Below are 26836 nucleotides of genomic sequence, written 5' to 3'. Positions count from 1 at the left end.
TAAGATAATGATCCAAAGGTCATGGGTATTGAAGTGGGTGCAGGCTGAAATGAGTCCCAGGTTCTAATTATGCGTTATATGCTGTCTGATGTTGCAGTGTGAGAGTGTGGTCATTTCCACAGATATGTGTTATTTACCATCGGCTTACTTGTCTACAAAACGCCACAGACTGGGTACATCTGTCTCAAACTAAATTATTTCATTATTAACTGCTTTCTAATACACAGGAATGCAGCCTCAGATATGAACTGAGTGAAACAATAAATCAAGTAGTCGTGAAGCAATGGAAAACTCTCAGTGTCCCTCATTAGCTATAACAGTGGAGGCAGCTGCCAGACTGGCGCTGCATCAGGGAAAGGCATTCCTGTATTAAATCTTGAGGATAATCAAAAGCTGTAATTATATTAGCAATGTCCCTTAAGCACAGAGACTGGTATGGGCTATCTGACCAGTGTCAGATGCACAACATGGAAAACTTATTGACACAATGAGACAAACATTGAAGGAACGCGAGAAGACACAAAATAAACATGAAAGAAACTATGAAAGACATGCAAACAGATAAAACTGGACACAAACTAGAGGCAAAAGAAAAAATCAAGAGCTAGAGGGATAGTAAAGGAGACCAGTTTGTCATTCCTAACTGGCAAATAAAAGAGGAATGGGGTGGAGGTAGGTAGAAGAAGATCAATTAAGTGGAACAGCAGAAAAAAAAACTTCAACAAAATGGCTTTAATCTTTTGACAAAGCAACAAACTGGTCCTGATGTGAAACTTCTTTGTGAGGAGCAGGGGCCTCTGCCGCTAATAACTCCCCTCTGTGAACAAGGTAAATCTTTAATGGAGGGCAAGTTCAGCCCCAAACTTCTGTCCTGCAGCACGAACATATCAAGTAGAAGTAGAAGGCATGGGAAAGTTAAAGAACAAGGGTAACTATTGTGAATACATTTATACTTGAACATTGCTGATTGGCTGAAACGAAAATCATTCATATTTTAACATTAAACTGTAAAATTTTCATTGGATGAGCTTAGAGCTCAAATAAAACTAAAACTTTATTCAGTAAGACTCACCATAACCACTGTTTATAAAACTAGAAGGTAATCTAAACTGAAAAAAAAAAAAGAAAACAACTACATCAACCATAAAAAGTTGTTAGTCAAAGCTCAATGAAACAAAATATATCGTAGTGTTGGGGAACAGGTAGGTGTGATTTCCAGCATGTCTTGAGCCAATGTTGTGTGAAGACCAATTGCAACGAGGTTGAATTTGTCACATGATCAGTGGAGGAGTAGAGGAGCATTATGCCCAAATAATTTCCTCCAATTCATGTGTTTTGCAAGCCAGTAGGGGCACAACCAGTTTACCTTTCACATTGTTAATCTGGGTTATGATATGCATTCTAGTTGTCTAGAACAGGGTCAGCTGTAGCCGAGTATTCCATGAATTCCTGAGCTTTTTTAAAAAAATATAATGCTTTGATCCCCGTAGGGAAATTAGAGGCACACTCCACTTAGTTGAAACACATCAACTGATGATCATTATTATCAAATAATTATAAAAAAATGCTCCTTTGGTCACCATTCCACTCTACACATTCATTCATTCATTCATTCATTCATTCATTCATTCATTCATTCATTCATCTTCTTATCCACTTCTTCCATAAATCTACACATGAATTTTCTGTAGCCAAACAACAGACTGGAAGAAAGATCGACAGAAAGACAAATACATGCAAGAAAAAAAGTTTTATTTGCATTTTTCAAATATAAGTGTGAGAGTTTACTGCTATATAGTAATTTTCAGAAAACTGCATCCTTTGTTTATTAAAATATTGAACTACTCTTGACATACTGTTGTTCCTCAGATGTGTTTAACTGCTTTCATTTTAAACCAATACATAGTGAGAAAAGCGTTGAATTGCACAAAGAGAAGAATACCTTCGCCAAGTTGGTGCTCTGCAATAACAAGCATTGCTTTCACCAACTTTAACCACAAGTCAACAATGAACATTAAAAAACACATTTTCCTTTTCTGGTTTTAATTTACATTTTATTTCTTAATTTCTGACACCAGAAAAAAAATAATGCAACAAAATAAAAGATATGCATGGACTTACATTGTGGAAATCAATAAAACATTGAAACTAATATTGCCAATTCCAACCGATGTAGGTGGGTTGATCTGTTTTTTGAGCACATCTTACTTTTTAAATTTTCTCTAGATAAAATAGTATTTAGTTAGTCTTTTGTTTAACATGGAATCCCTGCAATGAACTTAATTTAAGAGATGGTGAGAGGGCAGCCATTAAAATGTACAAACGTTTAATCACATTGATTTGTATAGTAATCCATGGATAGTAGAAATGACAAGATTTCCTCATATTCTGTATAACTAAGTGAAAATAAAACTATTATTTATAAGTACTTATAAGCTTTAACCCAAAATGTGTAGCCTAGACTCCATGTCGAACAAGCAAATGAAGAAATGAGAGAAAAAAAATTCTGAGTAAAAAACACTCAAGGGCCACCAAACACATGACATTTGTTGGCCCTCGATATCATACAAAGCCATCAGACCAAGACAAATGCTGTCTCCTTCGTCTGATCTAAATACACACTGCTGAATAAAATCAGATTAAACTGGAGAAGTGAGGGGTGCTAAACAAGCACAAAACCATTTCTTGTCTCAAATGTTTTCGGAAATGCGCTGTTAAGCTGTTATACATTCACAACCTCATATGCTTAAACTTCAAGAAATTGATTGCCGTAAAAATTTAAAGCGGAAGTTTATTAATTATTTAATGTTGGTATCCCCATGGTAGAACACTTAATAATCTCTTTCTTCGTTCTTTGATCTATTTTTTTTCCACACTACTCACTGACAAATAACACACTTTGGTCAATGTACAGTTGCAAATGGTACTTTTTAAAATACTGCGTGACACCTGTGTGATAAGGACAAATTCTAAAGTAATTAACAGCCCCCCATCAATCACACTCAGCTTGATGGTGAGAGATGTTACAATAATAATGGATGATCATGCGTGGTGCTATGCTGTTACTACATACACCCCCATAAATCTCCTAGTACACAAAGCATGATCCTGGACTTGCGTTATATACATCATTTCCTTTTATGTACCCACTCGTTGCACCCCATTTCCCTTAACTGTCCTTGATATCCATCTCTTCTTTCTGCTCAACACCTTTCTCTCACCATCCTTTATGCATCTATGGTTCTCAGCATTCTGAGGTGATTCATTGAGATTCTTTTCTGTTGCTCGGGCCAGTGGCTTAGCCAGTTTAGTGTCTGCATTTACATAAATAACTTAAAAAAGAGTGATTTTTTTATTTTTTATAGTTTTAGTTTTTTTTAAATTTTATTAAGATTGACACATTTATAACTTCTCAGTTTTGGGTTGTATGGTTATGTATATCCAAATGAAAGATTGGTTTTGAAAGTAAATGAGAACCTGCAAAAACATTTTGAAAGTAATCCCTACCTGTTGTTGTCGCAAAAATAAGAGGTGTAATATTAAATTTGGTGGCATCATCTTGCTCTCATTCCAAGTAAGAAGCAGGGTACCATATTAACACACTGCGGTGGGCTGGACATGCATTAACTGATTATGTCAGAACAGTTGTCCTTGTAAAAAAGCTGGCAAAACAACTTCTTGAGTGCCATCTTTCTCCTCTCCATTACTCGTACGTACAAATAGTCTGGAGCCAGTGCTCAGGCATGTTTATGGGGTAATGACTGGCCTTAGAGTGCAATAAGAGTCCTATGGCTATTGATCCAGTTTGGTAAGACCATGAGCGAATGCTGGGAAGCCAGAGTGCTCAGGAGTCTGGCCTGTCCGTTTCGTCTGGGCTCCTGGATGTCCGGAGGTGGTCAGAGACGCTGGAGACGGCAGCAGACTGAGCGGAACCAGCCGTGCTGCCAGGCCACTGGTACAATGACTTTTTAATGGCATCTCATTTCACTATAAATTAATGAATGTGGCTCTGTGCAGCGAAACCTTACCCGCCGTCTCGGATTTAAAAAGCCATAAAAGAGCAAAGTATTGAGTGGTTGGGTTTCATCGACCAGAGGAGTAGTTTTTTCTCACATATTATTCAGGTTGTGATTTCACACCAACATGCCATTTATAGAGCTCTGTTCTGCAAGATGAATGAACTTCATTAAGTTTACATGACTGGCGGGACCCAAGCTCTGCCAACAGTTAGCCTTTGTGGTGAGAGATCAAATCTATATAAACAGTATATTGATTGCTCACTGCAAATTTCTCTGTACAGCAGTCACATAATAGCACACAAGACACTGTACTGCTGCAAAATTTGTTGGACATTTTGCAGCCAAGGACTCTCCAGAGACTCTGATCAGGGGCAGACGATTGCATGTGATGTCAGCAGACCTGTCAAAGCAATCTGCTATCTTCCGCCATGGGTCAGAGACCAGAGCCCTGAGACGATGCTTTGCCTCAAGCTATTCCACCTGTCCAAGTCTTCTTCCCTTGCCTCTTTGTTCATCCTTCTTAATTACCATGCTTTGTTCATTTCCATTTTTCCTCTTTCCGCTCCTGCACATTGTTCTGAATTCAGGTACTGCCCTCTTTTCCTCGGCTTCATTACGAGAACTGCACAGGTTGTTCATCCTACTCCACAATGTCCTTGAGAGCAGGAGTTGGAGGTAAGACTGGGTTTGTTGTATTCATGCATCTGTTGCTTCTCCCCGGGTAAAACTAGATGAAATGTGCTTCGCCTAACCTTGGCATTGCTCATCTCCCTTTCTACTGTTTTTCCCTGAGAGAAAAAAGAAGAAGAATATGGCCGACTAGAAGGCCAGCGTGAAAGTGTTTTGTGAGTGAGGCCAAAATCTGTAATTGGGGGCCCTTAACAGGGAGCATTCATTGCATGTCAAGGAGAATTATAGCTTGAGGTTATAAAACAGTATTTTGGGGAAAAGGGAAATCTTTTCAATATGGTAAATTGCTTGTGCATTCTATTTTCCATTCCTCCCTAATTTCAAAATACAACTGGAGTACATTTGCTGAGTGAATAAGGACAAAGCATCTATGGGGCATCTGCTCTGCCTTCATTACAAAAATCGAATCATGTTTCAATGAAAGGAGCATTTTCTTTCACAACAGGGGGTGCAATTACTCTCAGTATTTCATAGCATTATTATAATCACAGATGCAGCTATATTGTGGTTGTCTGCATTTAGGTGTTCAGTGCCTCAGAGACCAGCGACATTAATGAGGACCTTTACAGCACACTGTGTGGAGCCATTTTCCCCTAAATAACATTTACTTTGTAAGAAAGAGCCCTTATTAGCTCTAAATGTGGAGAGCCATCCAAGACAGCTGCATTGAATTCATATTCAAAGAAGAGTAAAAATGAAACTGCGGGAGACATTATTAAATGACTGTGCATATGACTGTGCGTCATATACAGATATGGATAAGGAAAAAAAAACCATTCACTTTGTCAGTCACAGGTATTCAAAGTCTTCTTCACCTTAATCACATCTTTCAGGCTCTGTTGATGGAGTCTCCAAGGAGGAAAATCTAGCTGATGAGAAATTATGAAAGGAATAATTTGACCTTTGCTTGCAGGGAAAAAGAGCGAAAGGGGAGAGGAGGTAGAGGGGAAGGGAGGCAGAGTCAAGGGAGGTTTAAGGGGGACGCAGAGGGATGGATTCTGAGGACTTGGATAATTCAGATAATGAGACCTCTCAGCTCCCCCCCTCACTGAAGCAAGACATCTGATTGACTGATAAGACCAAAGGAAGGACAGTAGACACCCTGAGCCCCTTTAGTCTTATGAGGGAATAGTTTCAATAAGAACTTTGGAGGAAATATACTCCTTTCACGCATGGCCGTGACAGGAAACATTTTTCTAATTTGCTCAGCAAACAGTAAAAATGGGTGCCTTCCTTCACCAAAAGCCACAGCCACATTGACACTACCTGGCTGAAGCAACTGGATAAAGATAAATTATTTCTACAACAGCGATAGATCAAATAGCATCTGGCCAGCAGAGACCTACAGAGGGGTAAGGTGGTAAAAAAAAAAAGGGGTGAGTGGAACGAGATTTTTTAAAACATCATATGCCAACGTAACTTAACATCTTATCCTGCTGGATTGATACAATCCAAATTCAATAAATAATCACAATCCAAATTCAAACAGTATGTTGTATTTAACAATCACTTTGCAATCATTGTCCTCCACCCAAAGACAAGGGTTTCATATTTAAAAAAAAAATATATAGAGAAGTTGCAAAACTCCACATAGACGAGTCCCTGGTAAATTTGAACCCAGGACCTTCTAGCTGTAATGCAACAATGCTCCCCACTGTGTTACCATGCTGTCCACAATAGTAATTTTGTTTTCTAATCAAGAAATTAAAATGATCAAAGGAAACTTTGACCAAACATGGTGAAGTGGTGGAATAATTCTTCAATATGCACAGAGATCAAATTACTGATAAGTTCTTTCTACAGGCCATTTAAAAGTTACTGTTTTGTGTGCTTGAGATCAGGTGCTAATCTACTAACATCAGTGAGCATTTTTTTTAAAAATTTGTGCTTAGCTCAGTTGAGTTTAAATATTTAATAAAATTTACATGTTGAATTGGTTGAGAACTAAGAGAAAAGACAAAAGAGAACATCTTTTTCATCTCTGACTGATGAGGTTTATTCTATGATGTCATGAAGCAAAGGGAGATCATTCATTACAGCGTCTGGAGCAGAGGAATCGAGTTTCACCAATGCGCAACAGGAAACCTTCCTTTATTTACCGCCGCAGGGACACAGAATCTGTTCTGAACCTCTTCACCCTGGAACCCAAGTGAGCAATTTCGTCTCCTGTATCTGACACACCCTTTGGAAAAGAGGTCAAAGGCCATGTTCATTGATTCAAATCAAGAACATAGACTTTTTAACACACATGTACATACTAAAAGAATGTCTTCTATTTACTTATATTGCATGTTTGGTATGATGTTTAAATAATGGGATGAGGCAAAGAAAATTCTCAAAAACAAAAATACAGTTTCACTTGTTAGATGCTAAGAGTCACAGCTGAAAAAGTGAACCGTCTCAGTCTAATTTCCTCTAAAGTTGCCTTCGTCTCCTCTTTAAAATGAGACTCTGTTACAGTAAATGAAGCATAAACAGCGGGCCTGTGTCTACATTCACAGATTAGCACTGAAATCCACTTTTATACAGCTCTGTCAGCTGTGTAATTCAAGTTTCTTTTGAGTGTGATGATTTCACGAGCCAGTAATAGCATATTTACAGGCACAGGGTTGTTATTAAAAACTCAAAAATGGTTTTAAGCATGAAATTGAATACTGGAGAAGAACTAAAGCAAGATTTCTTTGGAGGATGGGAGAAACATGACAGCTTAATGGTTTCCTATCTTTACATTACAGTTAATTCAGGGAGATCTGATGCAGTCACTTGAGGTTTTTTGTCAAAACAATTAGAACGATTAAATATCATTGTCAACCAAATTAATCATTCTCATTCTCCTCTTCAGTTTTTTGTATATTTTGACTTTTTAGGGTGGCAGAGAGTTTAGTAGAAAGCTATAACTCATTTTCATTGGCCAGTGGAAAGTCAGATGCTGCAGGTTAACACTCTTCTGCTGCAGAAAGATCTTTATTTGCTTTTATGGTTACACACTCTTTCATCTTCTTCAGCAAGACGGGTCTTCAGTCGTTCATTGAAATTAGATCATGGGTCACGCTGGAGCCTATCCCCGCTGGTTATAGGTGAGAGGCGAGGTATACCCTGGTCAACTCGCCAGTTCATCACCCGGCTATGGTTACAGGTGAAATCATTCATCTTATCTGAAGTAAGGGATGTGGATGTCGCTGGAGCCTATCTTAGCTGACTATGGTCGAGTGGCGGGGTTCAATGTGGATCAGATATAGATTAAAGCTAAATATAAATAGAACTCGGCAGCTTCTGAGACAGACCTGAGATGTAGAAAAAGTGAACTGTACAAAAAGTAATTTTGTCCTTGGGGATCCCTAACGTATTATGATTCTGATTCTTATTTTGATTACGTGACTGTGTAGAATCTGTTAGACAAACAAACTTGTCTCATGCTTAAATCACTTTGTAAAAACTGTGTTTTTGATCTTTGGTTAACTTGTCTTTTTTTTCCTCATATTTAACTTGTTTTCTAAAATGTGCTGACACTTCCTCCTCCTTGAAGTACACCTGTAAAAATGTCTTATGACTAACTGACAAAACACATGTTTACATTTTGCATACCTTGTCATTTTCTAGAAAAAAAAGACTAAATATTGATGATTATCAAGTGTCAAGGAGGGCCTCCAGGATTCAGCATGAGCCATAAATTCTGTGAATTACTTATGTTGGGGAGGTCTGTCCTGAAACAAGTCCAGTTAAATAAGGAAGGTGTACTCATTTCCTTTCACTGATATCAGAAATGTTTTGTTGTAAAAATATAAGCTCATTCACAGGTATTAAATTAAATTAAAATTAAATTAAATTAAATTATGTCAAGATCATATGCTGCTTAATTTTTCATTTATTCTGTATCCTGTCTATATTTTTCGGTGCTTGTCTTTGTATTTTCTGCTAGGACTGCATTGATTGGGATATTCTTCAATAATGTATAACCTGGTCTGAGTCTTGAATCTTGGTCTTGGAAATTTGGTTCTGATAATTTGTGGACATTTTGGAGTTGTTTTTCTTTTCCATGGGGTTTGTTTGACCATAACATATTCTCCTGTGTTTTTTTGTTTGTGGTCATTTTTAGTATTCTTATATTCTCTACATCTTCAATCAAATGCACTGCAGCTTCCCTCTCAGGCCTTGAAATCACACTTTACTTTTGCTGAAACATAACAATCTTGTCACTTCCGAATTTGATGACTTTATACAGTAAGTGCATACATTTTCTGCAAGGATCGGGACAAAGTTTGTTGAGTTGACAAAGTCAGCAAGCCTTTCACTTTATTCCATCAAGTTCTCTTTTCATTCTTCTCACAGCATGTGTAGGCGGATGCTGGATGTATGTACCCTTTGTTTTTCACCCTGCAGTGGCTCCAAAGTGCTACAATCAGGCTGTCCACTCAACACTGAGGCAGTTGATGTTTGGGTATCGGTTTCTATTTTGGAGTGTGCCAGTCTGTCTCTGTTGGCTGTAAGCAATAAGTGATGAGCCTCCATTCTCTGCTGTCCCCATGGCAAAGAGAGAGGAGGGAAATCTAATTATTTCTCTCCCATGGCCCAGGAAGCCTTAAAGGTTAATCACTGCCCGTCTAGCTAATTCTGTCTGGGTACACTGCAGTAATTACAACACCTCGCTCCCTCTCCTCTGCTCTCCTGTCTTTCTATTGTGTACATTGCTCGCTCCAGCGCTTTCCTCTGCACCCGCTCTCTTCATAGATAGTTGGTGTCCCTCACTCAGTTTTTTGGTGAGACACTGATATATATATATATATATATATATATATATATATATATATATATATATATATATATATATATATATATATATATATATATATATATATATATGTATTTATACAGTGCGCCCTCGTTCTTTGCGTTCTCTTCATCTTCTTTGCAGACTGCGCTAATGTGCTGTTGAAACTTTTAGATGATGGTCTGAAATCAACATGTGGTTCTAATCCAATGATTAAGCCAAACTTCTTCTGTTCTTTTAAGTTCCACTGTTCAGTCTGACATTGTGTTTGTGCTAGCTGATTTATTGCTGGAAAGATGAAGCCATATTGTTTTCCTTGCCCAAACCAAACAGGAATGGATATCCAACAACCCCTACAGCTGCGACAACGCTGTCACCTGTGATTGTGCCAGTGCCAGTTTACAGTACTTGTCTGCCTGTAAAGAAGATAATCAAAAAACATTATGGACAGATTTTTTGTTTTTGTTTATTTTGGTGCTGATCCAGATCATCACAGGTTCAGAATGTGATGTTCATTATTGGCTGCCTGTTCAAAATGTTCATCAGGGAGATGAGTGAAGAAGCCCTGGACCTGCACCAAGCCCTCATGGAGGCAAGCGCCATTACAGACTGGTTTAGACAAAAAAAAATAAAAAAGATTTAGGTTCAGCAAATTGCATTAATAAATTTGAACTTCCTATGGGGATACTGCACAGCCTATGTTGAAGCAAGCGTTCCTTGACAGCTGTCTAGTATCGGGATACAAGTAAGTGGCCACCAGGTGTAGAAGTTGTCCATAGATATGGAACTAAAAGTCTTCTTTTGGCACTAGAGGACAGATTATCATAAATCTAACACTGTAAGAACCCTGAGGGCAGCCACTGTGATGAACGTGTCTGGACTGTTGGGTTTCCTCGTCCTGTTGTCAACGAATGTGAAACATGGACATGTTTCTTAGTAGTTCATGTGTGATAAAGCCTGATACGCTTTTAATCTGAAGTTACTTTTGGGAAGTGTCCAATTAACTGGTTTCAAGGTCGAGAATTTTTTTGTAAAAGTGAAAAAAGTATTCTGTAAACAGAGGTATACTCTTCAGCAGATTCCTTAGTCCTGTAGTGTGTTGTTATTAATCCTTCTTTTATTTAAAACCAGCCATGAGTTGAATCCTAGATTTTTTATTATATAAATACAAAGACTTTTTATATTTCAAAATTTAAGTTTTCTTCTTCTAGGGAGCAAGGGGTTCCCTTTCTCACCTGCTCTCTTTATCACATTCCTCATTCCCCTTTTCTTTACCTTCTCACTGCTACTCTCTATTTTTGTCCGTCTTCCTACCTTCTTGTCACCTTTCCTCTCCCTTCTCATGTTCCTCTACAGCTTTCTTTTCATCGTCTCATCACCATTCACCACCATCTTCGTATGTCATTTCTTGTTCAGCTCCACAATGGTCACAATTGCATTTCCCTTGAGCAACAGCTTGAGGAGGCCTATAATCACTCACCATCACTTCTCCCACCAATTTTTACCAAGTTACCAGATGCAACTAAAAGAAGCAAAACTTATGAGACTTATGATACTTATGAGGTTTTTTGTCCTTTTCTAGCCATTACAATTTTTTTTTGCCAATCATTCGCAAATAATGCTTTGTTACTCTTTAGACAATGGCTTTATTTCATGATTCTATTATATTGCTGTGTGAAGCTAAACAACTTGTCCTCCCAATTTTTACTAAAATTCTTCTCCACAACTAATTTTTTTTTTTTACAATTCTTCACTTTCTAGATCCACCACTTTTTTTTCATGCTGGTTTGACATTGTCCAGAGAATTCCAAATTGTGGTTTCCACTAAGATGCTTCCTGCTGAGGCAAGTGGTCAGTCACTGATGGGTAAGGTGGGCTGTTGAAGAAGAGAGCGTAGGAGAAGGGAGAGGAGATGAGAACAAAAAACAAGACAGGAACAATGAGGGTGGGAGACTGAGAGTCGCCCTGAGCAAACTGTCATTACTCAGATAAACTATTTCCCTTGGACTTTCTCTTTCTCTTTCTGTTTTCCACTTGATCGTGGATCAGAACAGTAGCAAGGGATGGATGCTGCTTTATTACCCTCCAAATGTTTTCTGAGGGTTTTTCAGAGTGGCAAAGATCCCTAGAATTCATTTCTCAACCCCTCCGGCAAAGCTCTGCTGGAGAGTCTGTGGGCAGATGGGTGCTGATGGGAAGTAGCGGTGGTGATGTGAGGGGCTGCTGCTGTTAGCAGTGAGAGGAGAGAGCAGCTGCTACAATAACTGAGGAAAAGAGAAAGGAAGCTGAATATGATGAGGGAGGAAGAGTAGGCAAGGAGATGATGGAAGACAACAATGCTTGGATGCACTTATGAAACATACAAAGGATGAGACATGCAAGGCGAAACTTGAATTGTGTAGAAGGTAAAGAAAAAAAAGGTTTAAAGTGAGAAACGGCAGGCTGCAGTATGTAGAATAAAGATGAGAAGGAAATGCTGTTGATGGGCATCAGTTGTCTTTGTTCAAATCAATTTCACAAAAAAATAAAAAACTTGATCAGAATGATGGATATACAGTATTTTTATTCATTTGAACGCATTACATCAGCCGTTCTGATTAGTTACCGTGTAGGAATACAGAAATGTGATTAAGGTCACATCTATTTATTTATGCACTTATTTATTTATTTATGTTGAATGCAATTTGAGAAAAATGGAAAATGAGTCATTTTGTTTAGTTAAAATTGAATAGTTAACACACTCGTCTGAAGCTGAGATTTGAAGTGAAAATTAAGCTGAATGTATAATTTGAGAGTGAGCTTAAGTCCCCTCCACCTAATAATTTTATCTTATATAAAATTTGAGTATAGCACTACAACATCTGCTCCACAAATTACTACTATTGTGATTTATTTAAATTGTAAATCATGATGCATTTATCTGATATGAATGAAACATATTTTGGTTGATTAATTAACAGAGCGTACAGCTACATAACTTCTCAACAGCTATGAATCCTCATCTATAGAGGCTGGCACCATCTCTGATCTTACACAATAGTTAATAGTCTTCAAGAGGCTGACTGATTTCTGAATGGTTTCATAAATATGTGTGAAAATGCTTTTGTTTTCTTTCTGAGATGAAAGTTGTGTGAAAATTTGGCTCACAAAATGTGGAGGTAGCTGCTGCCTGGTCACAACAACAGCACTGTTTTCCCTTGTTTTTTTGGCAATGGAGTGAAATATCATTCATTAATAGGGTTCAAATTTGTGTCTTAAATTGTCTCTGGATTCAACAATTGTCCTGAGACAGCTTTACATCATAATTTAAAGGTTTACCACGAGCAGTGCAGACAAACCAACAATGTTGATTGATCATTGAGATTTCAAAAGGCGACTGATGATTACAAAGTGAGGTTTCTTGTAAATGTTTTTCATGACAGCATTGAGGGCTTTCATTAAAACTCAGGGTGCATTGTGGTGACTAACACAGGATGTAAGAATTAGTTTGTTGACATGAAACTCCAAAAAGTCTTAGAGTGGCAATTTCACCAGTGCTCACAAAAAATAAGTGTTCTTGGTGACACAGTGACTAATCACAGCACTCTGAGTGAATAGATGTTGCTGACAGGAATAGTGTGCTAGCTGGCTTGGTTGGGATAGTCATGATAGCTCCAGTAGCTTAATTTCACAAAAACTCATTCAATAGAACAGTGTTGAAAAGAGACAATGACATTATACCCTTGGATCAATGGCTCTTTTATAATAAGGGTCTCCTGACATTTGCACTTTAACAAAGAAAAAAGAAAAAAGAAAGATTTGATGGTGCATCACAACTACTAAGCTGAGAGCTACCTCTAATATGCCTCCAAAAGGTCAGCACTGTCAACTATTAGTTAAGAGCACCAAGCTTAAATCTGCAGGTAACATTTGAGCAAGTATGGTTGACCATCTGATCGTGTTTGTTCCATCAGTATCAACTAATCTGTGATTTAAGTCCTGTCCTTAAAGATGTCACCGTTCGCTTTACAGAAGACAGCAAAATAGAACATTCGAGCATGACTTCTGTTGCATAATCAGTCTCGATTCATCACTTCCTGCCAATTTCAAAATCTGCAGTGATTGCCATGACTACCGATGGTATGCATATAAGTGCTGAGCAATAAATGATTTGAATATTCATCAAAATGTGAGATGTTAAATCTTACCCCGGAGAGATGCAGATACAAGACCTGATGTCTGGGGTATTAGGTTGTGTGTTTTATATGATCAATGTTAGATTCAAAAGGTGACAACAGATGCATGGAAATCTACCTTGTGTGAGCAGTTGAAGGGTCCTGACTTCCTCCCGCACACGAAGCTGCAGGACTTGCTGCAAAATGTGTTGCCTCTGGACTTCATGAATGATACCCATCCTTTCCAGCTTTCTGTCTGTCAATCTCATCAAAGCTCGCCCTAAACAGGAAAAAAAAAGGTAGAAGGATAAGAGGCAGTGGGAAACAATTCAATATGCCCAACATGAGCATATGTGAGGTCGAGCAGGGAACAAACTAATGTTGACAGCAAATTAAATTAATTAAAAAGAGCGTTGGGAGGTTGCCACACCACGTTAAAAATAAAAACTGATTGTTTTTAAGAGCCTTTGTTTTATATGTCAGTGTCAATTAGTCTGCTAATAAGCCGTACGTAACTCACTGTGAAACAGTCTTCTGAAACGCAGGTCACGTTTTTCATGAAAATCAGCCTATATCCCTAGAGCTGGAAACCCTCACCCTTAATTGCAAATCCTTGTATAAAAATCCATAATTTAATCAAACCAACCGGTTTCTATGGAGGGATTTGAGCTGCTGGTAAGACAAGAGCAGAATGTGGTGTAATTATTAATGTTTGTTATGAATGCCTTTGTAGCATGTGGAGCAGTAAAAATGCAGGATGATAATTCACAGTAATTATTCAGCTGGATCCCGAGAGCATCCTTTGCTTTCTGGGTCTGAAAGTGGCTATGACTGGTCAGAGTACTAAAGATCAGTCCTCTGAGGGTTGTGAGGGTTAGACCATCATATTCTACTCCTTGTTTTGTTTCTCGTTTCATCCTCTCTGGTTTTTTAAAATGAGCAGAAATGATGACTTATTCTTCACTGATGTGAGGTTGAATTTTCATTTTAAAATCTTTAGTTTAAAATCTCAAGAAAACAAGAAGCGCAGCACAGCCTCTTTACTACTGTAGCACAGTCGGGAGCATTTTGGAAGTGTAACTTGTCTCAAGTATTAGTGGTGTGATGTTGACTGTTAGGCCAATTTTCTCCTTTCTTAACAAAACAAGCTCTTCCTCCGCATTGTGGCCAGCTGAGAGTAAAATAACACAGATAAGATGCTTCTCTGTGAAATGATGCCACAAGTACCCATTACATAAACACTGGGGAGCTAAGTAGTCCTAGGATATTAGGAGTGAATTAAGCTAAAAGATAGGAAATACAAAGATTAGTGAGGTGGAGAAAAAAATCTGATGAATAAAAGGTGGGGTGCTGACAGGAAGAGGAGGAGGGAGGGATAGGAATAGACAAAAAAAAGTGACATGAACATGAAGCATGCTGTTATGAGTCTATAAATATTGACCAACTACCTTTTGGCAACTCATGATATAATCAAGATGGATCAGCACGGCAACAGAGGCTCTCTGCCTCAAACATGTCTAACTTAAATAATGGCAGATAGAGCACAGCACTCAGCTCAGAATATTTTCTTAAGATTTTTAGTTATTGAAGTTCCACATGTTGACACAAGAGAGGATTTCTTTAAAATTCTGTGTTTTGTTTTCAATGATCACAACCTGTTTGCTATATGTATGAATTATTATTATTATTATTATTATTATTATTATTATTATTATTAATAATAATAATAATAATAACAATAATAATAATAATAATAATAATAATTGCCAGAAGCAAACAAGCTTTATTTTCTCATTTACAATGCGCACTCGCGCATTCGTGCATCAATGCTTGAGACTTCGCCTCATTGCGGATTTTTGGTAGGCAGTCACGTGATACCGTACGCGAATTCTATCGGCTGACGGCATCCGGAAGTGCGCTATTTCCCTTGAGTCTCAGACTTACGTGAGACATAAAAGTGCTTTTAAGTCTAAGTGTGGGAAAAGGTAATACAGATAGAAGGTGGTTTAATATCAGTAAGGGGAGAGTTCATAAACATTTAAATTATCATAAATAATAAGATAAATAGTTTGTCGCCGAATCGCGGAATTGGTTAATTGCGTGTGGTTATTTATTTTACTATTAAAAGATAAAAACCCCACCATTTTCTGAGATAAACCTCTAAAAGATAGCATTTCCAATCCAAAATAAATGTTCTAATAAAATCAGACAAAGTGGTGAAGTAGACCGGTGATAAAACATACTAATTAATAGCTTTTGTCAGTTGTTAATGTGATCTGGGCCTCCAAAACCCAAAACACAACAAAAGGTATCATGAACCTTTGTACTCATGTTTCAGAATTGGCCATTAAAATCATTTAGCATCAATGTATAATTCCAAAAAGGGATTTCTGCTGGGTTTTTAATACATTGTAGGTCTGATTTCCTCTGACACGTCTTTTAACCATAAGTGTATTAATGTCTGCAAGTGGAAGGTTGAATATGTTTGGAATAAGAGAAGCTTCTAGATGAGTTTGAATAAATGACCTGTTCTAGATGGAGAATGCCATTGCGAGACGTTATCAGCAGGAGCAGCTTTTGAGAGGAGCCCAAGCGTTCACTCTCTCACCATGCAGACCTGAGTCATTGGTTTCGATGATCCCACCAAGCCCCAGCTGGGAATTTTTCAAATCACAATTAATGCACTCAGCATGGCCTTCAGAAGAGGAGGACGACAGAAGTGGGAGTGGGCCAAAGCGAAATAAATGAGGTGAAACAGGAACTGATGCATGAATTTGTGGAAGTAATGAAAGAAAACAGATCCTAGAATACAAGGCATCGCAGATGTAAAGGCGGGGAGACAAATACTTTTTGTAGTGATGCAAACAATATCTTGCTGCTGTGTTGCGTGGAGCTTCAGGATGGATGACTATGCACAGTCTCACTTCATTTGGTGGATCCAGATGAAAAGATGAAGGCAAGAATGATGCAAAGGGTCAAAATCCTGAACTCTTGATCCAGAGCATCTTTTTAATGGTCAGACACACAGTAAAAGCATCCGGCACTGAATGACTGAATGGGATAAACTCCAGCAGACTCATGACCCGCGAAGCGTATCTGTCGGTTTCATAGCCTCATTGTGAAAAAGGAAATCCCTCTGGTAAAAATGTGACTGATTGTCACAATTTAAACTGTCTTTACCTCTGGCTGTAAAGTCAGAACCAAACAGAAAGCTCACATCCTCCACAAAGGGATTGATGTATTCCCATGAGGTTGGAGAATTACCAGATGCGGTACAAACTGATACTAGATGCCTGAAATTTTTAAAATAAAGTTTAGTTTAGCCTTTTACACAGCTGTGTAACAGACTGTTCTATGGCTATTGCTTCAGTTATAATTAGAGTGTATGAATATTAATTTTACCTATCTCTTTAATTTTCATTATTGTTCACAGCCAGTTGTCCTTCTTTGGGGCATTGAAAGTTTTTTTTCCCCTCGCCTCTTAATTAATTGAGCACAGAAACTTTCTAATATATTACTGTGTTCACTACTCTTGAACAATTGAAATTAATGCATTTGTAGTCTCTCACCAATATGTACCCCACAGTACTTTTAATTAGGGAACTGAATTCAGACTGTGGACGCTGTAGTTACTATGCTCTTTTATTTCATTTGGATGGTTTTCCATTGAATTGGTGGTGGCTCTGTACAGACGCATGAGCTGAATGCTTATTTGCAGTATTGGGAGCAGCAACCTTATACTGCAATGTCAAGATGTACTATGGAAATCTGTGTGTATCACCTTCATGAAATCTCTTTTTTAATATCTTTTCCAGCTCAGGTTCTATTTTAAAACTTTATGTGGAACTTTTTAAATATGTAGAGAAACTTAATGGTGTAAAACCTCTGTCTTAACTAAACATTTAATTTCTCTCGGCCGGGTGTACTAAACTAAACGCCCCCTCGTCCACATAGCTTTGATGCTTTTTGTTTGGTCATTCGTATCACATTTATCTGTAACTCATCCAGGAGTCTCTATTGCATTACACCACAGCTATGTATATTATAACCAAGTTTTAAAAAATGTATGATGAGCTAAAATGAATTCAGTTTTACACACCAACCAAGTATGGGTGCACCTGTTTACACACAGACATCACAGAAACACACAAACATTGTCCCTGGGAATTAGATTAATGAGTGGTGGCTGAGCAGCAGTATTGGGCAGATTAATCTGCAGCAATAGCCTGGCACATCAACCGTGGCTTAGATGAATGGGAGCTTAAAGTGCATCTGTACACACACACACACACACACACACACACATACACACACACACACACACACACACACACACACACACACACACACACACACACACGGAAAGACGTCTAAAGCATATCTATACGGGGAAGCGTTTGCCAACCACTCACATACACACACACACACACACACACACACACACACACACACACACACACACACACACACACACACACACACACACACACACACACACACGCGCACACACACACACACACACACGGAAAGACGTCTAAAGCATATCTATACGGGGAAGCGTTTGGCAACCACTCACATACACACATACACACACACACACACACACACACACTCACACACACACACACACACACACACACACACACACACACACACACACACACACATTTGCAAACAGAGGATGATCTTGCAGCAGTCTACTTCATTTTAAGCTAAAATGCCATGCTATTTGTGGCAGTGCATGCGTCAGCTAGGGGTGAGGACAGCGGCACAATGGCAGCAAAAATTAACTCTTCCTTCTTACACTTGAAACCTCACATTTCATCCTTAACATGTTTTGGCACCTGTGCAAGATTGTATTCTGGGGGCGACTTCTCTTCAGGTAAATCTTCCACAGCAGTCACACATTTTTTAAAACTACCACGCAGCTGTGTGTCCATATGTATGTCCTCTGGGGATGAATGTCACTGAGCTTCATCTGGCAAACTGCTCTCCAAACTGGCACTACAGTCTATCAAGTGCAGAATAACAAGTGACGTGAGTGTTGTGATCTGGTTAGTAAGTAATGTTTTTGCTACTATTTGATCAACCTTTCTCAAGTGGCATCACTGTTTCTGGATCTAATAAGGGCAAAAAACATAGCAGGACCGGGCAGATTCTTCACTGTTGTTCGCTTTGATGTGTCACAGCTTGAAGTACTTAAATGAAGGCTGATTGTTCCAGTCACAGAGCTGCTTGTAGCCCTGCAGCTAAAAGACGAGTGCAGCCACTAAGCACCTGTGATTCAGTGATAATATCAGTCCTGACTGTGGGAGAGGAGGTCGGTTATGGTCCTGGAGACACAGCGTTCGCTCCATTAATGAAGCTAACAAAGCTGGGCAGAGAAAGAGATAGAGACCCACACAAACACACACCAATGCACAGGTAACATGAGCCACCTCCATTCCCACTTGACAAAACTGCAGGAGCTTCACGTTGACTTGACCACCACTGACCTATTTCACTTTGCTCATCATTATACCAAACTTCTGTTGGGTAAACACAACTAACCACCTGTGGACTGCTCACTAAGACTGCAACACTGTGCAGTTATTATAAATGAATGAGATCACCTTCAGGTTCACTGTGGAGCTAAACAGCTACCCCGGATTACTCTGAATATCACAGTCATTATGGAGGGACTGGTGACTGCTTTGAGAGAGCTAACACCCTGTCACAGGAGAAGGAGATCACAAAGAACTAATGTGTACACTTATTGTGTGCCACAAGATGTCCTGACTAAGTTGTGATGGGAGCGAGCCTACCTTTATAGCACGGGAGACTTGAGTTTCTGTCACTCCCAGATTACATGTCACACCACCCGGCATTAAGTAAGATGTATGGTTGGATGATAATTCAATGTCATGTTATTGTGTCTGTATGTTATGATCCTACTGTGTTATTGATCATGATCATTTTGGGGCGGTAGTGCCTCAGCGGTTGAGTGGACGTCTTATGATGGACATCGCCCAGACATCGACGGTTCGATTCCCGCTCCCGCCAGACATCATCAGAGTGGTTGAGCTGACTGTGGGAGGTGTCAGCTCACCTCCTGGCCACTGCTGAGGCGCCCTTGAGCAAGGCACCATCCCCTTACAAGCTTCACAATTGGGGCGCTGCCTGTCACTCTGCCTCCCCATGCACTGTTGTGTTACTAACTGCATGCTTGCAGGCCCCTTGTGTGTTTTGGTTCAGGGGCCTGTCCAAAAATCCTGTATCTAACACAAAGATATGTAAAGTGTAAAGAGTATTTTCCCTGTTAGGGGATTACAAAAGTGGATCTTCTTCTTCTTCTTCTTCTTCTTCTTCATGTTGTGATTACAAACTCTTCTGTCGTCAGCTGTGCCTTTAGTTGATGGATTTCTCAACTCTCTTATGGGGTTCATTGGCTTCCAGGAATCTAGGAACAACACTGCGAGTTCAATATAACTGTAATTTCTTGTATCTTATTTCATGCGATTGTTTGCCTGGAGCTAAGGCAGTTTTAAAATCTACGATATACAAAAAATACTTCTAGTTTTACACATTTCCTATATAAACAGTATTTAAAACTCGTGTAAGTCAGTCACAAGTTTTGTGTACTATTCATTTAGTTTAACATTCCACTCATTTTAATAAGCAGACACATCCTCCTGGGATTTGTGTTCAGAAAAATAAGAGAATTGCAAAAGAAACATTAAAAATTAATGCTTAAAATGGAAAATATTCCCTGTAAAGCAATTTTCACATTTGAGGCTGACTATGTCGACATGGTGGACAAGGCCGAGCCATGGCCACGTCCAGGAAGGGGTGTGACTAGCTTCAACCCATTCGCATTTTAAGCCATGCTGTCACGGGGAGCAGGAGTAGGACCCAAATGCAGGAAACGGGGAGAGAAGCTTTCTTCCATGGTTTAATCAAAACAAAGCGAACAGCAAGGAAACACAAGAAACGCAAAAGTGCAAAAACAACCTGGCAACAAACCAAAAGAACGAACTGGCTTACAAAGCCTCTGGCAAGTCAGCCCAATCCGGTCCAGGTGTGGAGACAAGCAGCAGGTGTGGAGACGAGGCTCCGCCCACAAGTTCGGCCTCTCTTCCTGCCACGCCCCAGCACAGCGGAGCAGCAACACTGAACCGTGACACAGATGGTCTATCAACAGAGGGTTGACATAGAAATACAAGAATCCTATTATACATGAACCGAGCCATGATTGAGGAGAAGAAACATCGAACATATGTTCTGGGGCCAATAATAATGTATATACAGATACTAAGGATATAAAGGTTGATATAAGGGTATAATTTTGGATATTTAAGTTAAAAAAAACAACCCCAAAACAAAACTGGTAAAAAAATACCCCCTTAACTAGAAAGATGTCCTGAGAATAGAGACACAGCAGGACTGTGAAACAGACCCACTTAAAAATCTTATCATCTCTTCCCCAATCAAGGATCTCTTCTTTACAAAAGTGAAATGGGAAGAATTGTTAAGTAGTCCTCTAATATATAGAACTCATATATATATAATTCAAATATAACAGACATAATAAGCCTACTATATCATGCAAAGTTGAATATTCGCAAATAGTTGTCTGGAGGTAGATTGTGGGTTTTACATAATTTCACTCATTACAGGCCTCACAGAAAAAACACTCGGTTTTAGCTTTTTCTGTACTGCCCAGCCCCACTGGTAGAATTCTGGTGGGAGGCATCGTTAGATTACTGTGATTTAGACTGTAATCATATGACCACTCGCAGTGATAAAATGGATTGTCTTTGTCTAAAGCTGTCATTTCCATCTTCATAAAATTAAAAAAAAATAAAATGAAAATGAAAAATGTGATTACAAAAGATGGAGAGAATGGTGCTTTTGTTTCCTGTACATAAACAGAATCAGTTCTACATTGAAATTATCCTGCATAACATCCCAAATTTTGCTTTTTGGAGTGCTCCCTGAGGATTGATTTCCAAACTCTCCATATGGAAAAGATAAGATAGCATTTACAAAATATACAATTGGCAGAACATTAATTATTTTTATATTACACAATGCCATATAATCATTTTACCAATGGAATCATTAAACACAATTCCTGTGTCTGCAGATCAAATTGTCCCACAAACAGCTACCGAGCTGTTCCAATTAAAATCACACAAAACAATGGCCACCAGTGGAGCCATTGTGTAGCTTGGGCCTTGATAACCGGCCCTGTCGGTACCTTCAACGCATTCCCTCTATTAACCAGCAGCACTTTTATGACAGCAGTCTGTGGTGCCTGCAGGATTCATTATCACATCGCTCAAGTGCAGTTGAGGCCTCTTGCTGAGTGTCCTCATCAGGTTTTAAAATAGCTATTGGCTCCTCTCATCTTTATTTTTTCTTTCTCTTTCCTGTGGCTCATCAAATATACATTGTTTACTCAGTGTGAGACCTTCCAGTGGGCTAAAAGATCCTGACTGGAGTGACTGAAGGCTGCTGTTATTTTCAAAGTGGAGAGATAGATGATGGACGGGAGTGAAAACAGAGCATGTAGTCCAGTTTCAGCTGCTGGAAACAAGCTTCCCTTAATCCAACCACAGATATTATAATCTATTAATTATTCATAGTAAGGCCCTATGACAACATACATCAACTAGAAATTATGAGGCAGCTTTAATTATAGGAATATTCCAGTGAGAGGGAAAAACATTTGATTGGTGATAGGAGTGGTAAACTTTAGGTCCCAAATCACTACTGTTTCTGTTTGCCACTTTTGTGGAGATGCTAGAAACCTACTAACAAATTACATATAGTATGTTTTTTTATGTTAGTGTAGTCATTTATATCATTTTAAGGCATATTCTTCCACAGTGGATATGATAATTTCATCTGCATATTTTTTTGCTGTCACAAGTTCACTGAGCTGAAATACAATAGCCTGAATCTGGTGAGAATGTTGGCCTTCGGCAGAGGTGTGTGCCACAATCGTATTACCATTATAGTGAACATTGGAAGAATAGTGGAGAAAAAGATAAGAAACATAGTTACTAAGAAGAACAAACCTTTAAAAAAGTATCTTTTACCAATGTGACCCACTCAGATGCTTGTGGAGCCAAAAACTACATCTGCTTCTAATTCTCTCTTCATACGCCTTTAGAGAGGTAATGTAATGATCTTCTTTGACAGAAACTATAACTTACAATCGTAACCTATCCTTTCCTCCCCTTCTCCCACCCTCGTGGGTTTGATTATCTATATCATCACACCTTTTGCACTGATCACATCTGAGGTATTGGAGACAGTGTGTCTAACTAATTTATCGTGCCGAGATACTCTCACCAAAAGAGCTTTGTCCTTGTAATTACAACGGATTAGGGACTAATATCTAATTATGCCGTAATATGCTTTAATGCATTTTTAATGGCAGCTGGGTGTTAAAGTCAAACCCAGTGCTGTCTCTGTCGAGGGTGGGAGGTGAAGATTGAGGGAGGCAAAGGGTTTCTTGGCAGTATGGGCTGCAGGGAGGATGAGAAACATTGATTTCTTTGGCTGAGGTTATGGGAGCCTAGCAGGGAGGCGGCTAATGCACACTGAAGCCATTTGACGTTACAAATATTGCACCATCCTCTGGTATGTGGTAAAATGAACTTCCTTTGCTGCTGCTTTACGTCAAGAAAGGGAGGATCTAAATGCCTGCTTTGAAGTATGATCAGAGAGATCATACTCCCTGTTTATTGATTAACGTCAATAAACATGGCCAAAACAAGTGAGATTGAGCACCTCATGACAACATTGAGTGTTCTCCTATAGATGCATTGGACAGAAAATACAGTAAAGAAACACTAAAGTCTGCAGAAACTGATGTTCTCATGATCTGCAATCAGGACAACTCATGCAGACACACACACACACACACACACACACACACACACACACACACACACACACACACACACACACACACACACACACACACACACACCCCCCAGAAAACACACCCAGTCTTTAAGGGTCAAAGCGGGTATGAAAAGCACCCTGCACAAATATTCACAGATGCTCGCTCGCATGCATGAACAAACATATTCAGTCACTGTTTGTTTGTCTGCACATGATTGTTTCCCACAACATATTCCAGTCATCATTTGCTTCCCTCTCATTTATTCTAATAGGATGCAAAAACAGAATAAAATATCTGCATAATATTTCAAGGATTGATTGGAATGCAAATTGCCTTTTGTGCGCAATTGGTGTGACTTGGTGTGTTTTAATTGGATTCTGTTAATTAATGCTTGATGCAAAGACAAACTGAACTTGTTGTGGGTTTCGTGCATGTCATTATCTGTTAATTGTGCTAGTAGTGTGGCATGTGCTCTATCTGATCATGCGTGTTTAGTTGAGCAGTTACTCTTTTGCGTGATACTGTAAAAATCGTTGCACCTTGATGAAAAATAGGTTAATACACTATTATGAAATTAAGATTTAATGTGTTATTCAGTGGAATACTGATGAGAAAATCTATTATCTTTTTACAGGTTACAAAGGGTTGTTATGAACACAGACTTTTATATTTGAACGGAATTCCCTAAATTAGACTTTTTGAGAAATGTCTGGCAAATTAAATAATAAAAACAATTCATCTTTCATGTAATAACAAAGACTTATTTTCCAGACAAACTCTGTTTATAATGGGGATAAAGAAAAAAAACTTTGCTGTACTTGGAAAGAAGTAAAAACAACAATAATATCCAAAATGTTGCATGCTGAAGATGGTTCCACGATATAGCAGCAGTTCAGCAAGCACGCAATGAACCGTGGGTTATCTGTGGGACCTCTGTGTCGCTGGTGAGAAATGTGCATGGTTCCAACCACAGAGCAGAAAGATTCATATCTTCACACCATTAACCAGAGGATGCTAAATCTCGAAACACCCCATGTGCACATATAACAGTCAAAAAGCATCAAAGACTACGATGGGTGTGTGAGTCATTACACCACTCATCACAATTGCTGAGGGATTTATCCTGCCAGAGAGCCCCTGAAACGAGGAGGTGCTTGACGGAAACAAATAAGCATAATAATGTGATCGGCGGGCTCTGAAGGAAGGAGTGCATGCCAATTATCGGTCATCTGAGATGATAGACATGAAAAGACTGATGGTGGAAAGGAAGGGATGGGTGGACGGTCAGGCTGAGGGGCAGGGCTGCAGGTGGAAAACGTCAGGTAGGAGAGTGTCTGTGCTGTTATGAGTGAGGTCAGGTTGTGTTGCTTTCACTGTCCTGTCACGAGAGAAGATGGTTTTGTCTTCCTTGATTGTTTCAATTTTGACTGTTTTTCACAAATTCTTCTATAATTTCAATACGATCGCTTTATTTATGCATCCAATTAATGCAGTTTTTTTTTTCCTTAATTTTGTTCAAAGCGGTCATGGATTGATAACAATGTGAATTGTAGCATCAATCCAAGCAGCAGCTCAAGGACAACATCCAGAGCAATTGGAGACTGTAAAACTTCATCAAGCCTGAGCGTTCCCTCAAATGTCCGTTTTCCTACAAGTTATGTTTCATTACAAAATTTAAACCATGAAATAATCTGGAGTTTGGATCCACATATATAACTGGCCTAGTAATACATGTCCTCCTTGTTTCATATTCAAGTCTGGGGATAATATTTAAATTTAAAGTCATGGTCGATGCTCTGAACCTTTTTTTTCTTCTTTTTTTTAGTTACTGTCTTGACTTGCCTGATTTCTGGATTTAAATTCGGCATTGTGATTTGAATTAGTTTCTTTGTATTTTAATTTGTGAGTCAAGAATTGGACTTGGCTCCACGGTCCACCGGCGTCACACCCGGACTTTGCCCCACCTCACGCCCTAAGACAGCTGGGATAGCCTCCAGTTCCCCGTGACCCGCTCAGGTGGATAAAGCGGTTCGGAAGATGAATGGATGAATGAATGAATGAATGAAGAATTTGGCTTGGAATTATATGTCTTTGTCTTCAACACATTCTGAACTGCTTAGAATGTTATCAAATGACAGCCAGAGTTCTCACAGTGCAAATGAAAGAAATTAAAGAAACAAAATATCATGGTTCAATCCTCTTTTGGGATCTGTTTTAAAATCCAATGTTTCCTTCCATGCCCAGCATAGTTTAAGCACAATTGATCAAAAGATCCTGTCTCTTAATGTTCAAAAAAGTGGAAAATATTCCTGACCAGTGCTTTAAATCTGAATCCACTTTAATGGGCTGTTTTCTGCTACATGTTCAACCCTAATACCAGGTTTCTGACAGTCTGTCCTGTAGTTCTAGTGATATTCTAACAGAAAGACAAGCCAGACTGATCACTTCAACTCCTTGACAGAGGTAATGAAACCAAACTACCGAGCAAATGTGTGACGGATAGATCCTCAACAAGAGGTCAGCACTTGCAGTAGCATAGTACCTGTGATGTCATGCTGTTTGAAGGAGCTGCTGTAGATCTGGTGTTGAGTGGGGCAATGTTTCTTCAGCCATTTGCAAACATCCTGCTGCGTCCACAGGGCCACCGGCTTGGAGAGCTTCACATATCCTGGCTGAAACAAACCAAGATCAACTGTCATTAACATGTCATAACCAATAATCTTGGCTGTACTTTCATGAAGCACTGCCACAAGTCTTTGGGAGCATTTTAACCTGTGACTCTGTGTTTTTAGAGTTCAAAATCCCTTATGTACAGTATGTGAATGGAACAGAGACACAAGTTCTGCTCATTTTTAGAACCCTGTGAACGTTGATACAACCCAGTGACTTTAATCCATGATCATAAATCATCATTAACATGGAAAACATAAAGTGAAGCCCTGTAGATGATGTTTATCTATGAAGTGAAGGTGTCCATATTCAGGCTGATTTAAACTTTTTATGTTACAAATAGGTTAGTGATTTAACTGAAGTGCATTTATTAAATTTAGTCTGATATTAAATTGTATGTAATGGTACATATAGTGTACATTTCAGATACATTTATCTGTATTAAGCTGCACCCTGGTTACAATAAGCCACTCTTAAATACCTTGTAGCTACAATGTACCAAAGGCTCATTCAAGAATGCCTCTGATTTTGATTGAGGGGCTACTATAACTACAAAGAGACAGAGGTGATTAAAATTTCACATTTCACCACCCCCCTCCACTTCAGCAGCCTCCCTGGTTGCTGTGTGGTGTGGCAT

General features: G+C 38.9%; 1 protein-coding gene across 7 annotated transcripts in view; it reads right to left on the bottom strand.

Annotated features, from left to right (window-relative positions):
* samd12 (sterile alpha motif domain containing 12) overlaps positions 1-26836 on the bottom strand; it is a 132632-nt gene that overhangs the window by 63155 nt on the left and 42641 nt on the right. For 6 of the 7 annotated variants that reach the window (XM_068333862.1, XM_068333861.1, XM_068333858.1 and 3 more), the window contains 2 exons: positions 26072-26201; positions 13771-13911 (listed from right to left, as the gene is read on the bottom strand). In XM_068333862.1, coding sequence (XP_068189963.1) covers positions 13771-13911; positions 26072-26201 — 271 coding nt within the window. Of the gene's footprint in view, positions 1-9588; positions 11354-13770; positions 13912-26071; positions 26202-26836 lie in introns of those variants that run through there. The other variant, XM_068333857.1, reaches the window with a different exon arrangement.

The sequence above is a fragment of the Antennarius striatus genome, chromosome 14 (assembly GCF_040054535.1).
Source record: "Antennarius striatus isolate MH-2024 chromosome 14, ASM4005453v1, whole genome shotgun sequence".
NCBI lineage: Eukaryota > Metazoa > Chordata > Actinopteri > Lophiiformes > Antennariidae > Antennarius > Antennarius striatus.
The sequence above is the reverse complement of the archived record's forward strand: the minus strand, read 5'-3'. Positions and strand labels throughout refer to the sequence as shown.